A 15488-nucleotide genomic window follows, 5' to 3' on the forward strand; every position below is an offset into this window, starting at 1 on the left:
TTCGTACGATATTCAGTCTTTATGACAAAGACATACATATGTAGTATATTCACTCTTCAGGACAAAAACATACATGTGTACGATATTCACTCTTTATGACAAAGACATTCATTTCGTACGATATTCACTCTTTATGACAAAGACACACATTTGTAGTATTGTCACTTTTTATGACAAAGACTCACATTTATACAATGTACGAATTTTACAGTTTGTGACAGCGACACACATATGTACAAGAAAATGCACATTGTTAGAGAATTACATTTGCTGAACTATCACAACATCTAAACACCAAATCTGTTCTGGTCATTACAGTGTGTCCACGTAGGAACCGAGGCCGAGTTCTCTATGTGTCACACACAACCAAATGGTGAATTACCAGCAATACATCTGTTGTTGTCTTCAAGCTAGGGTCCTATAACCTCATTGGGTTTTTGCGAGTGAAATATTAGGGTATCCTTAGGCGAGTCAATGTCTTTATGCGATATACATGTAGTTACCGCCGCCAGAAGACATTATTGAAATTAGTACATATTATGATATAATTTTAAATATTAAGCTGAAAATAAATACAAAAGCAATAAAATTTGCTGTCGTCTGAGTTTGGGTTCAAATGGAGCCTTCCCAATACCGACGTTTTTTCAAACCGACCACCTCTGGAATCCGCAGTTCTTTCATAGCATTGACAACTTCTGAAAAACTGATCCCTCTAAATTCCAAATAAAAGAGAAAAATTCAATAACTCGAGTTAAACATAAACAAGTCATTCATTGTGTCACTTCAGGATATTTCATTTCAAATAACTCAATATTGCAACTTATGGATTTAAAACGTTGAAATGCATACACTGTATCTATTAAATTAAAGAAGAAAGAGATTACTTTGTAGTCGGCATATGGAGTTAATCACTAATTTGTCATTGGTTTTTTGTAAGATAGTTTTAATGACACCCGTCGTTTACGCGCAAAAAGAAATTTGGACCAGGCAACATTACAAGGAGCAACTTCATAGTACCCATCCGTTCAGTATCCAAGATTTTTGCATTTAATGTTTTTACATAAATCGATACAATCACTGATTAGGGACTTATTTACTGAGGAGCTGCTGTCTCTCTAACTAGGCGTGTGGAGTTTACGTCCGTTCATGGGAAGGACATCCGGAAACTAGCGCAATGAAATATATAAATTGTACATATTCGTGGGTTTGGCGTCTTTTTATGCATCAATAAACGTGGATGTGGAGAAAAAGATGTAAGGAATTCATGGTGTTTATTCTTTATCCGGTCACTAAATAAATTAGTCACAGAGGCATGAATAGAATATAAAAAAAATCAAAAAAATCAGCGGGGACTTTTCGATAGCACAGATCCGGTCAGATAATCTGATTCCAGGTCCCGTTATGTTGTTTTTAAATGTTACAATTGTAGTTACCTTTCACGATAGAAATTTCCTTACGACATAATCTCATTTTACTGAGACACTTGGAACAAGAAATATCGTTTAGAAAAGATAAACAATCAAGTTCTTGTTATTCATTTGAAATAGCTGTGGAAGTACACAGTACATGTATACCTTGCTTAAAACATATGAACAGACGAAGAGACATTAACGAAATCCATAACTGCAACAAAAAGGATCAGACACATTTGATATGTTACTGTGTACTCCATAACTCTAACACAACAAACACATTCATTCGTTTTGAATCACACAAAGGGAAGTAACTCAAATACATTTTCGCTTGTGATTGAACGTTCTTGTACCAGCAATGAGACAGGCACTCTATGACCAAATCATAGTGTATACATACATGCAAAATAAAACAGCAGTATTATTTCAGTGTTCTTTAAATGCAAGAAAACAGGAATCAAATACGTTCTAATTAGGTCCGAGTACTGAATTGATATGGGTGTAAAAAAGATGATGTTTCCCATACAAAACGTCAACGACCACAAAGGGATGTACGTAAGTTTTACTGCTGTTCATTGAGCAGTGTTAGCGACTTAACAGTAACAGGGAGTCGAACAAACGATGGCGCACATTGACGCTTTGTTATTATCGAGCATACGTGGATACATTTTTGCATTATTAGTTATTTGTTTACGTTTGATGATGTCCTTCCAATGAACGGACTTAAACTCCACAGTAACAGGGAGTCGATCAAACGATGGCGCACATTGACGTTTTGTTATTATCGAGCAAACGTGTATACATTTCTGCGTTATTAGTTATTTGTTTACGTTTTATGAGATATAAAATAAGTAATAATAATCCGCTTTTAATGAAACGATATCCGGTGACAATGTCGTAAAATGAGCAATGATATAGACAGATGTACAATGTACGTGTCTTTGCGTTCATTAGCCTCGGAGTTTAACAACCTCGCAATAGCCAGAGTCACATGAAACTTGGCTGAGTCTCTAAATGTGTATCGAATAGCCTGTCATTTTCTGAACTATCTTTTATCTTATGAATACTTTTTCTGGTAAGTATTGAAGTAAGTTTTTGAGTTCGCCTTATGGAGGATCTCATATATTTTGATGCATTTGCAGCTGTGACGTGATACATGTATTAAATAGAAATTTAACGTTCAATGTTAGTAGTGGGGAAAAATTAATGTGCGACTTTGGCGTGTTAAAATATTGAAGCTAACATTTCCTTCACGTCTAATTTACATGGCGATATATTTGTGTATATGTCAATTAGTGATGCTATATTTCGACGTAACAATGGTGACCTGTTAAAGCCTGGTCTCGTTCAACCAGGCGCTTGATCACTTGTAATTCAAGAGTCTCTCTGTTCGGCGTAGATTTTGCAGACACCGAGAATCTGGTTGAACGAGACTAGTTAGAGCAAAATTACAAATCTCGTGATCTCGCGAAAACTTGAAAACGCTAACCTCGCTCCCTCGCCGTTGTATTCTCGCGTTGTCGACTTTAAGTCGAGGGAACGAGATCACGAGACTTGTAATTTGGCCCTAACCGTCCGCCATACGTAACCTAAACGTTTGTGAAGAGGGTTTGTGTGCGTGGAAGTGTATATTCGTGGGGCCCACTCCCGGATAAAAACTAGCAAAACACAACGCTGTACATTAGGTGCATTCTGGTGTGGTCATATTTTTTTTATTCTAAGATATTTCTATTTTTGATATTTGATATTTTCCTTATTCCTAGGTATTCCGATAAAATGTTGTTAATATATTTGTTTCTCGTATAATGTTTAAAAACTGACTATGAAATAAAGAAGCGAATAATGTCACGACTTGCAATATCAATTCTATTCAAATCAGCAACTACTGGTTCTCTCAAATCAAGCTTTTCTTTTTCTTCTCTCACGGGTTAGGAGGTACAATATTAATTTACCCCCAAGCGAAGAGAGGAGAAAACCTTTGTTCTGGAGCTGTCTAATCCATTTCAATCTATTTCATAGTAATCTATTTCAGTCTCTGAAGGGTGAAGCGAGGCGATGTTTCTGTCTGAGAAGGAGATTGCAAACACTTATAATTCATTTGATTGTCTAAGCATAAATTGTTAGATATTTTCACTAGACCCACACTAAACGAACCTAAACTAAGAAAATCAATCAAAATCTATCACAAAGAAAACATTAATCTTGGCACTGTATACTTTATATTTATCAGTTTTTATTCGTGATTACTTTGTGAAAATGTTCGCCATTTTGTCTTAGAACGTTATAGCTTTCCTACAAAACGAAAACTAGGCTATTTCATGACGTACGTTATTTGAGTAAGCTTATAAAATGTATCTATATTTATTTGGTTATGAAACTCGGTCGTAATATACTAATAAAAAAGGCTCCAAACCGGTTCAACTGTTTATGAAGTCAAGCAATCGATATGAAATAAATTCATGTTCTTTTTAAATATCCATATCGTGTGACATCCCAAGCTCCGTTTTGTGTGCGCACTGTAATCTTAGGCCCTAATACGTGCATCAATATGTTACGGTTTATAAAATAGTTACAAGCTTACCCGTATTAAGTATTTTATTTCTTGACTGGTAATTCTTGTTGTGTCCTACACTGACCACATGCGTCGCAGAATTATTAACTGAAAATCTGGTCGAATCTCAAGATAAAAAGGATCTCGGAAGAACTTTAATCATTTTAATAGACGGAAAACCGTTATGGACTTATTTTGAACAAAATATGTCAGCAGTTTTATGAAGAGTAAGCACCATTAAACACGTACAATATATTTACCTTTATGGCTATACTTTGGATTTCATGGCCGTCATTCAAAAGACATTTCATTCTGATAGGATCGTCTGGAACAGTATGTGTTATGACCCAATGGACTGTACTCTATTGGCTTAAATTAGGTCGGTGTGTCAAAAAATACAATTGAATAAAAATAAAGGTCGGCTAATGTCAGAAATACATATTACGATTGGCGCTTTGACGAAGTTTAAACACCAAGCGTGGAAGTGATTCAGAAGAGAACCATCTGGTGTTTGTTTGCCATTTTACGCGTATGTCAACACATTCACCTACCCTAGACCATATTATGGCCAAAGCAAATACAAAAATTAGCAACGACCTGAAGATATCAGATGAAGGTAATTTAAATACAAAAGCATACACTTTACGTGTCAATAAATATCCTGAAATTCTTTTAATGAAAAGAATTTTAATAATGAAAAATGTATGTATGATGATTGTGAACAGTAAAGGCTTTCGATAAATATACGTGTGTAAAATGGTTCGACAAATACGTTCGTTTCTTAAATAAACACGTATATGCATGTACCCTCTGTACATTGACGTCAAGGTAATATCATGACGTATTACCGTAATTGTCAAAAAGATATATTTATTGATTTAAATTATTTAATTGAAATCGTTACCATGAACCGACATACGCTTCACTAATCATTTGTCTGATGAATGTGACAGTGTACATATCGTGCTAGTCATCGAAACGTCACATAGGAACACTTATTGGTTGTGTAAACGGAACTTTTCATAATAAAAGGCCTAGGAACCGTATGCAAGGTTTTGAGTGCATTGAATATAAAATTATTATTGAAATACGCACTAACAGATAGTATATTTGTAAGAAAATCAACTCAATAATGTATTTATACTGTAATATTTCGTCTGAATTTCGACGGAATATCATTTGGGAATGTTTCTTAAATAATAAATTCTGTTTTATTTCAGTTAAAAAATATGTTTGAACACAGAATTGGATAATGGAGCCTTACACTTCCCCTAATAAGTCGATCAAACCTACAGAAAGAGAAACCTTCGGGAAGTATATCAAGTTGTGTTTTAATACATGTAGACAAGATACTATATTTCTTCCAGATTTTTTTCTCATTTTTGTATTATGTGAACTGCAATAACAATAGCAAATTCTATGACACTGTAAGTATAGAACTCTAGCTAAACTTATCTCAACAATTTACTTCATATTATTACGCTAATATTTCAAAGGAAAAGTAACTTGTCAATCCAAATTAGAAAACCAACTTGACATGGTAGAGTTCTGATGGTTAAAATAAGTACTATGATGACCTTACGGCGTCTGATATGTGCCATTTCGTTATTTTGTAGTGAAATAACGATGTCCATCGTCTTTTCGACATGCATACAAAGGTATAAATATCCGTAGCTCTTACCTTTATATCGTCGCGGCATCATCAAAAAGGAGATTTTGAAATTATATTAGTCATCAGCCCTATACAGTATATACAAGTTTAAAATAAGAAATTTAAGTAAAAGAAACCACTATATCAAATAACTATATGCATGAACAAAAAACCTTTGTTACGAAACATAAATGCTCTGGTCCTAACCAGGTCACATTATTAGTAAAATTATTGGGCATAATGCAACTTTGTCACTAAAAAAGACCTCATATATTACTATTTACAATGAACGAACTGACGGATGTTTGTCGATTTTATGAACCGAAAAATAATACGCACTCGCAGAATCAGGCGATGCAAATAACTAAAATCACGTGATTGGATGATAATTGTTTTTTTAATTTGTAAATTGTTATTGGTGACGAAATTAACTGCCACCGTCATTAGTTTAATAGGAAGTCATTTAAAACCATTTAACGTACATCCGAAGTAATATTGGTAGAAACGATGAAATATACAAAATAAAATTGCTTCACACTCGACTGGTATCATGTAGCGAGCCTAACCCATTATCATGGTGTATGAACACAATGTCGTCAGACTATTTATTAAAAACCTTTGTTGTTGTGTTCAATGTTTGGTTAATATATAGTACAGTGGGTTACGATTGGTTAATTTCCTTCAATAATTATCAATAACATACACCACTCGGAATAAATGTTATACTTAAATATTTGGAGGCCTTTATTTCCACTGACGCATGTTGTTACCAATACTTTCACATGAACGGTTCGCTAAGATCATAGTTAAAAGTCACCACCTGTGGAAATGGAGGTGACCGTGTTTTTAAAATGTTTGGATGAGTTTTAGTTTTTTCCTAAGTTAAAATATTTTGATTGAAAAAAAACCTACACTTGCTGAACATATTCACAAGAGGGGTCAACTGTAAATACTTGAGGACAGATATTCAAACAAGAAGTCAACCAGTATCACTTAATTGAGGAGAGATGTTCGACATTGGAGGTAACGCAGTATATGTACATGTAACTCATTAGGAAGGAACATAGTTGAATTTGGAGACAGTACAGTGACGTTACAGTCAGCAACCTATTCGAATAGAGATTAAATACAGTATTTTTAGAGAGAACTATTCGGGAGTCAATATTAAAACCAGGAGTTAATGCGCCAAACTTTTTGTACTTGACAATATAGAGCTAACAGTTAATCATTGACTTAAGAGGGACTATAAAGTCACTTGTAGAATACTGCAATTCCTCGGCATTCCAACAAAGCGACAGACATTTTATTTTGTGTATTTGAGTACAAAAAAGTATTCTTACAAGATGATACAATATAAAGGGATGAACATATTCGAATGAGAATACCATACATTTGACTTTTTTGTGGATGTTTTCGGACTAGCAGATATCACTCACAGGCAGTGAAGGTAAGTAAAACTTTCCCAGGTAGACAGTGTCTGTAGTCAGACAGGTGTGACACATTTAAGGTGATGACTGCAGTTAATTGTCCAATTACGTGACAAAGTTTTTGTAGGTGCCGATGTGGGACGTAAATGGGGCCCATTGTAAAATCTTAATTACATGTACATTGTATATAACATCAGTTTATCCACGATCTTCACACATTCTCTAGGGTGTAACTGGTCTGGGCCAGGTTAATTTTTAGCATTTAGATTTATAAAATATTTTCCACGGTTTTCGTTTTACGTCAACTAACACTGAAAAGTCTGTGTTTGGGTTAAGTTATACACCTTTATTACATTGCCTTTGGACTTTTACTCAGAAATATAACGACGTTTTAATAATACACACATACTGTTTTGACTAACTAATGTTAAAAAATAATTATCCAATAACATAGATGAATACGCAAATAAAACACCTTGATACATGTATAATATAAAGCGTGCATAATCGTTCACCAAGATTTCCAAGAGTTTCCAAGATTTTATTTTCATTCAGACACAAATGAATTGTGTGTAACAAGAGGTCGTGTATATATAACATAGTTTCATCTCTTTAATATCATTTGAACAGTGTTTAACTTGCACTGTCATCTTTAATATAAACTTTCATTGAAATACTTATACCCGAGAATATATGTGTATTATATATTATTTTTTAAATGCTTATAATAGTGTTTATAATATTTCAATTGGCAAGCCACGCCACAACGGTCTTTGAAATTTGCCGACTAACCAATCAATATTTGCACAGACATTTGCAACTCTTATATCAATTTAGTGTATCGAATAGAACCTGTCAACCCATTAACTGACACGCAGTATGAACTTTTACCTCTCCATGGCAAGTCAAATGTACGTCAAAAATTAGTAGCCCTTGACGCCAAGAGTCGAAACTCGCTGATTTCTTTCGCTTGAGAACTCAAGAAAATAACTGTTATTACATATTGTTCTAAACATAAAATTGTTAGACTGAAGCTACATTGCAAAACTCCGAGAGAGGTTTATAGCTTTGAAAATACTACATAATATATACATACATGTATGTATAAATATAGCTGTACGAATTTAAAATGCTCACAAATCGATATATTTTCCTATTATCCTTTATATAATATGGAAACAGTTTAGCAAGTCAGGTCAATATTGTTCACTGTAAAAGAACTTATTTTCGCGGACTCAAAGATTAGAAATATTATTGAATATTAACAGATAAGTGCAATGATAAATCGGCACTATACATATTAATAGAGAACCAGATACAGCAACTTAAGTCAGCACAGCTATAATCTAACGCAATATTTTAAGCGCGAAATCCGCCTAAATTAGAGTAGCGCTGAATCATGTACGTTTACAGTTTTTAAGTGTTATTTATCACAATAAAATTGTTACATTTCTACTGTAGACAGTTACATATGTACATTGCATAAAAGTATATAGTAACATAGCAGGGATTACTTATCTTATATAAAATAGCATGCAGTACCCTTCCCTACCGAATACTCAATGTTATAGCTATATATAATTATATTTATGTACCAGCGTTTTCACAGTATTTCATTATTTGTATTAAAGTTTTTACGATTAACGAAAATAAATTAGCCACAAAAGTATAATTTGTGTTTAAGAAAATAAATTCATTCTACATGTAATAATAAATGTACAAAACTGTATTGAAATATGAAAAAAACTTGTGGTGAGAAGAGTATCAGGATAATTACGGTATTGTTATAAATAAGACTTAAACAGATTTCTTTTTACAATTTTCCTTTAACATCAAATGATGATATACAATACCATAGCACTGCTAAAGAGAACATGATTGTTTTTGTCTTTGCTTTTAGATGTCCCTACGTCGAACCCTCATGGTGATACTGTGTGCTTCTATCACAGGTAATGACCGGTACAGCACATCAACATCATGTCGTGTAGTAGGCGATGGAATGCTAATTCGTATCATTGTGGGTTAAAAAGTCTTTGTTTGATTATAATTCTATTGAATGACTGGTCAGTTTGGATATGTTTACATCCCTATCATCCTTGGGCTTGTTTTATTTACAAGGGTATGCTTGTCAGGGGTTGGTGACACTGCATCGATACTTCAGGGGTTACGCTCACTTTTGCTCTCTGTACCCCTGGGCTGTATTATAGAAAAAATTAAAGGCGCACGGGTGGCTATTTGATTGGTCTGACGTAACAAAATCCGACCAATCGCAAGGCGAATGCATGTCCTTTGAAAAATACAGAAGAGCGACATCCGACAGCAAAGGCAGCCAATTTTACCCAAATTGTCTTCTCGTCTCATCCACAAGGTGGAGCATACAGATCTTTCAAATTTGCTATGATATATTCCAGGGGAGCAGAAAGTGTAGGTGAGCGTAACCCCTGGAGTATCGACGATGTTGACATTGCAACGCTCACTTTCATTGATGTTTATTAACAATTTAGGAGCCATTTTGTTCGTTGTCTTTGGAAACTCCTGTTGTTTGGAAGCATTTAACTGTAGCCATTTACAACAATTTGTACCATTATTAGAGAAAGTGTGGATTAGGGGGTTTGGAGGGTACATTATGCCTTGTTCAGACATCCGGGCATAAAACAACAAGAGAATACCGAAGTGTCAACAAAACCATAGTTCGAACTCAAAGTTGATAAACCTAGGGCAAAATATGAACAAAATAAAACATTTCATGGGAACCCATGGAAAAGTTCAAGATGAATAAGACCAGGTGTTCCGGAAGGGTAAGCGTCTTCTGCTTCATCGATGACACATGCCATGTATATGGTCTAATCCAAGTATTGTCAAGTCCTCGCACCGAGAACTCAGGCAGTGCCAACAAAACCACAAGGCACTAATATAATGAGCAGTATAATCGTATAAGAGAAATAGCATATATTTCATACGGTATCCAGCAGACGAACAACAGATAATGCATCGAGTAGAGAGGGCATAACTTGTATTGAAGGCAGGGCATTTACTGTATAGCATGTAATTCTAGGATTGAGATACATTGTAAAAAACAGATTTACTTCAATTATGCTGCCGGTATGAAGATGGTTTACTCTGAAGTGTAGGGTTAAGGAAGTAGGTACATACTTCAGGAAAACAGGGATTGAATATCGCCATTATTCCAGTTTTGATACAATGCCAAAAATTGGGGAATGCACTCTTTCATTGTCAAATGCAACCTTATTCAATCATTTTAGTTCACTTTAAGGAAATGAGGAAGCTTTTCATAATAAAATTATTCAACTCCAACAATTGATTGTCGTATGAAAACGACGGCTGATGATACAACAAAGCGCCAGTTATAACACAAGTACGATAGAATGATTTATTCACATTCTATGATAACTGGTGATGATAAGTTTATGTTGTTCAACCATCTGCTTAATTTGAAAATTAAAAAAAATAGTAATATTGTTTTGACAAAATTTATAGGTTGTATTGCATACAAAAGGGTATGCTATTTTACCAACTGGGCGCAATATCGAGCAAATCCAGCGACGTTTACAGCTGCCAATATCGATGCCAACCTTTGTACTCACATCATGTACGCTTTTGCACAGATGAGTGGAAACGGTCTTGCTACCTATGAATGGAACGATGAAGGTGAGCATAAAAAGCATTCAGATAAAAGTAAGATAAACAATTAAAGAGCAACAGTTCATTTCAACGCGTTGACAAATAATGATTTTCTTCTCTGTAGTCCAATATGGTGTTGTGATGAGTAAGAAGATGGAGAACCCCAACCTGAAAGTGATGCTCGCAGTTGGAGGTTATAACCATGGTGTGTCTAGGTTTTCCGCTATGGTTTCATCGCTGTCGAATATTGAAGAATTTGCAAATAATGCCATCACATTTTTGAGGAATTATAACTTTGATGGTCTTGATTTGGATTGGGAATATCCGGCTCATCGAGGAAGCCCTGCTGAGGACAGAGAAAAATTCACTCAGCTCACGATGGTAAATATATTCAACACATAGAAATGTGACACGGGATTTAGCGATTACATTCTTTTAATCAATATTCTTTTTTTCATTCTGTTAAATAAATTACTTTGCATAAAGTCTTCCATCATTATTTATGCTGCCAATTTACTGTACAAAACTGTCAGCGACTCAACACGTTCCCTATTTTATGTTTCCTCCAGGTTTTACGCCAGGAATTCGATAAAGAAGGCTCCAGAACAAATCGGCCGGCTTTGCTTCTTTCTGCAGCCGTATCTGCAAGTAAAGAAACAGTTGATACAGCTTATGAAATCGGCCTTGTGTCACAGTAAGAAAGATATGTCTTCAAGAGAAGGATTGAACTTCTGTACAACTAAGCATTTAACAAATGGTGCAATCGTTCCATAAAGAAAATTAAGTATAAACTTCCATGAAGGCAATTGTTGGACATCAATAGAAAATGTTTGCATAAGACGTCAAGATTAACGATATTTTAAGAACTCATGAATTAAATCTTGAATCAATTGATAGTTCATCAGTTAATCATTGAAAGTGCTATTTTGAGAATAATTAAAAATTGTATTGGTTTTTATGATTGTAGGTATGTCGACTTTATCAACCTGATGGCGTATGATTTTCATGGAACGTGGGATGCTACGGCAGGACACAACAGTCCGTTGTATGAACGTACAGGGGAAAATGGAAACGAACTGTATAAGAATCAGGTGCGTGAGTAGGTTTTATTTAAGTAGGACACTGCTTCATTTTTTGATATGTGATCAATAATATATTCGTAACTATGTCGTACGATAAGATTATTTTGACAAAAATTGTCCGAAGAATCTTAACTTGTGATATGAGTAAACTTGAAATGACGAAAAACGGTTTGATATATATTATTTCTATTGTAGAATGCCGGAATCCAACACTGGCTATCCAATGGGACTCCTCCTGAGAAGTTAGTCCTGGGACTTGCTTTATACGGTCGTTCATTTACGCTGGTTAGCTCATCCGACGTAGCCATGGGAAGCGCAGTTATTGGTGCGGGCACCAAAGGGACATACACAGACGAAGCAGGCTATCTAGGCTATTTTGAGGTTAGTTAATAAAGGCCATGTTAGAAAAGGATTAGAATGGTTCCTTAATTACTGTAAATGTTAAAATGTTATGATACTATTTTATTTCGTTTTGTAGATATGTGATAGAATTGAAAACGGCGGATGGACTAAAATTTGGCACAACGAGCATCAGGTTCCGTATGCTTACAGTGGTAGCCAATGGGTCGGATTCGATGACGTCCAGAGTTTTACGATAAAGGTGAGTAAGTGATCACTTCATTACCGATTACGGTCAACCTATCCGTGTAATAATATGGTATTTTTCATTTCTTAACTTCTCTTCACATTTTTATACATACATGTACATAGTGTATACCTATGTATAACATATTATAAAGTTAAAATCGTTCCCACCATCTTGCGCCTTTATAAGGTAAGACTATTTTATTTGCCTCAATTTGTATTTGTCTAAGTCTGAATATGTAAAGTCTATGGGCCTCAGAGGTTCGATGGTTTGGCCTTTAGGAGGTAAGACTATTTAATTTGTCTCAATTTGTATTTGTCTAAGGCCGAATATATAAAGTCTATGGGCCTCGGAGGTTCAATGGTTTGGGCTATGGATTTGGACGACCATAACAATATATGCGGACTCGGAGAAAATCCCATGATGGCTGCTTTGAAATCCGTCTTGGAATCATCAAGTACTGCTTCAACAATATCACAACAACCATCTTTGACTACTCAAGGGATCCCAACCACCACCAATATGTTTACAAACGGACCATCTACTAATGGTGAGTGCTTAACCTTACCCTACATAAATAATGAATTCACGGTTAAACTCGAGACTGACTGTCACGTTATTGAATGTAACTATTCTTGTGTAATAAGGATGATTATATATGTTTGGATATATGACTACTAGCATATATTGACGAAAAGGAGTAGATAATGTGGTTTAACACTCTTAAATAAATGTTCATTCTGCCTTCTAATTGTGCAGGTAGCATAGCTTACAAGAGGGTATGCTATTTTACCAACTGGGCGCAATATCGAGCAAATCCAGCGACGTTTACAGCTGCCAATATCGATGCCAACCTTTGTACTCACATCATGTACGCTTTTGCACAGATGAGTGGAAACGGTCTTGCTACCTATGAATGGAACGATGAAGGTGAGCATAAAAAGCATTCAGATCAAAGTAAGATAAACAATTAAAGAGCAACAGTTCATTTCAACGCGTTGACAAATAATGATTTTCTTCTCTGTAGTCCAATATGGTGTTGTGATGAGTAAGAAGATGGAGAACCCCAACCTGAAAGTGATGCTCGCAGTTGGAGGTTATAACCATGGTGTGTCTAGGTTTTCCGCTATGGTTTCATCGCTGTCGAATATTGAAGAATTTGCAAATAATGCCATCACATTTTTGAGGAATTATAACTTTGATGGTCTTGATTTGGATTGGGAATATCCGGCTCATCGAGGAAGCCCTGCTGAGGACAGAGAAAAATTCACTCAGCTCACGATGGTAAATATATTCAACACATAGAAATGTGACACGGGATTTAGCGATTACATTCTTTTAATCAATATTCTTTTTTTCATTCTGTTAAATAAATTACTTTGCATAAAGTCTTCCATCATTATTTATGCTGCCAATTTACTGTACAAAACTGTCAGCGACTCAACACGTTCCCTATTTTATGTTTCCTCCAGGTTTTACGCCAGGAATTCGATAAAGAAGGCTCCAGAACAAATCGGCCGGCTTTGCTTCTTTCTGCAGCCGTATCTGCAAGTAAAGAAACAGTTGAAACAGCTTATGAAATCGGCCTTGTGTCACAGTAAGAAAGATATGTCTTCAAGAGAAGGATTGAACTTCTGTACAACTAAGCATTTAACAAATGGTGCAATCGTTCCATAAAGAAAATTAGGTATAAACTTCCATGAAGGCAATTGTTGGACATCAATAGAAAATGTTTGCATAAGACGTCAAGATTAACGATATTTTAAGAACTCATGAATTAAATCTTGAATCAATTGATAGTTCATCAGTTAATCATTGAAAGTGCTATTTTGAGAATAATTAAAAATTGTATTGGTTTTTATGATTGTAGGTATGTCGACTTTATCAACCTGATGGCGTATGATTTTCATGGAACGTGGGATGCTACGGCAGGACACAACAGTCCGTTGTATGAACGTACAGGGGAAAATGGAAACGAACTGTATAAGAATCAGGTGCGTGAGTAGGTTTTATTTAAGTAGGACACTGCTTCATTTTTTGATATGTGATCAATAATATATTCGTAACTATGTCGTACGATAAGATTATTTTGACAAAAATTGTCCGAAGAATCTTAACTTGTGATATGAGTAAACTTGAAATGACGAAAAACGGTTTGATATATATTATTTCTATTGTAGAATGCCGGAATCCAACACTGGCTATCCAATGGGACTCCTCCTGAGAAGTTAGTCCTGGGACTTGCTTTATACGGTCGTTCATTTACGCTGGTTAGCTCATCCGACGTAGCCATGGGAAGCGCAGTTATTGGTGCGGGCACCAAAGGGACATACACAGACGAAGCAGGCTATCTAGGCTATTTTGAGGTTAGTTAATAAAGGCCATGTTAGAAAAGGATTAGAATGGTTCCTTAATTACTGTAAATGTTAAAATGTTATGATACTATTTTATTTCGTTTTGTAGATATGTGATAGAATTGAAAACGGCGGATGGACTAAAATTTGGCACAACGAGCATCAGGTTCCGTATGCTTACAGTGGTAGCCAATGGGTCGGATTCGATGACGTCCAGAGTTTTACGATAAAGGTGAGTAAGTGATCACTTCATTACCGATTACGGTCAACCTATCCGTGTAATAATATGGTATTTTTCATTTCTTAACTTCTCTTCACATTTTTATACATACATGTACATAGTGTATACCTATGTATAACATATTATAAAGTTTAAATCGTTCCCACCATCTTGCGCCTTTATAAGGTAAGACTATTTTATTTGCCTCAATTTGTATTTGTCTAAGTCTGAATATGTAAAGTCTATGGGCCTCAGAGGTTCGATGGTTTGGCCTTTAGGAGGTAAGACTATTTAATTTGTCTCAATTTGTATTTGTCTAAGGCCGAATATATAAAGTCTATGGGCCTCGGAGGTTCAATGGTTTGGGCAATGGATTTGGACGACCATAACAATATATGCGGACTCGGAGTAAATCCCATGATGACTGTTTTGAAATCCGTCTTGGAATCATCAAGTACTGCTTCAACAATATCACAACAACCATCTATGACTACTCAAGGCATCCCAACCACCACAAATCTTTTAACAAATGGACCATCTACCACTGGTGAGTTCTTAGCTAT

The 15488-nt window shown here is 35.3% G+C and overlaps 1 protein-coding gene across 1 annotated transcript in view; it reads left to right on the forward strand.

Annotated features, from left to right (window-relative positions):
- Positions 1-10649: 10649 nt before the first annotated feature.
- Positions 10650-15488, forward strand: part of LOC110448689 (probable chitinase 10) — a 36796-nt gene continuing 31957 nt past the window's right edge. Inside the window, exons 1-14 of the mRNA XM_021495068.1 lie at positions 10650-10710; positions 10808-11064; positions 11253-11377; positions 11651-11774; positions 11961-12146; positions 12244-12366; positions 12676-12901; positions 13111-13281; positions 13379-13635; positions 13824-13948; positions 14222-14345; positions 14532-14717; positions 14815-14937; positions 15247-15472. Of these exons, the coding sequence (XP_021350743.1) occupies positions 10650-10710; positions 10808-11064; positions 11253-11377; positions 11651-11774; positions 11961-12146; positions 12244-12366; positions 12676-12901; positions 13111-13281; positions 13379-13635; positions 13824-13948; positions 14222-14345; positions 14532-14717; positions 14815-14937; positions 15247-15472 (2314 nt within the window). The remainder of the gene's footprint in view (positions 10711-10807; positions 11065-11252; positions 11378-11650; positions 11775-11960; positions 12147-12243; positions 12367-12675; positions 12902-13110; positions 13282-13378; positions 13636-13823; positions 13949-14221; positions 14346-14531; positions 14718-14814; positions 14938-15246; positions 15473-15488) is intronic.

This window comes from Mizuhopecten yessoensis, unplaced genomic scaffold (assembly GCF_002113885.1).
Source record: "Mizuhopecten yessoensis strain PY_sf001 unplaced genomic scaffold, ASM211388v2 scaffold4135, whole genome shotgun sequence".
NCBI classification, from domain to species: domain Eukaryota; kingdom Metazoa; phylum Mollusca; class Bivalvia; order Pectinida; family Pectinidae; genus Mizuhopecten; species Mizuhopecten yessoensis.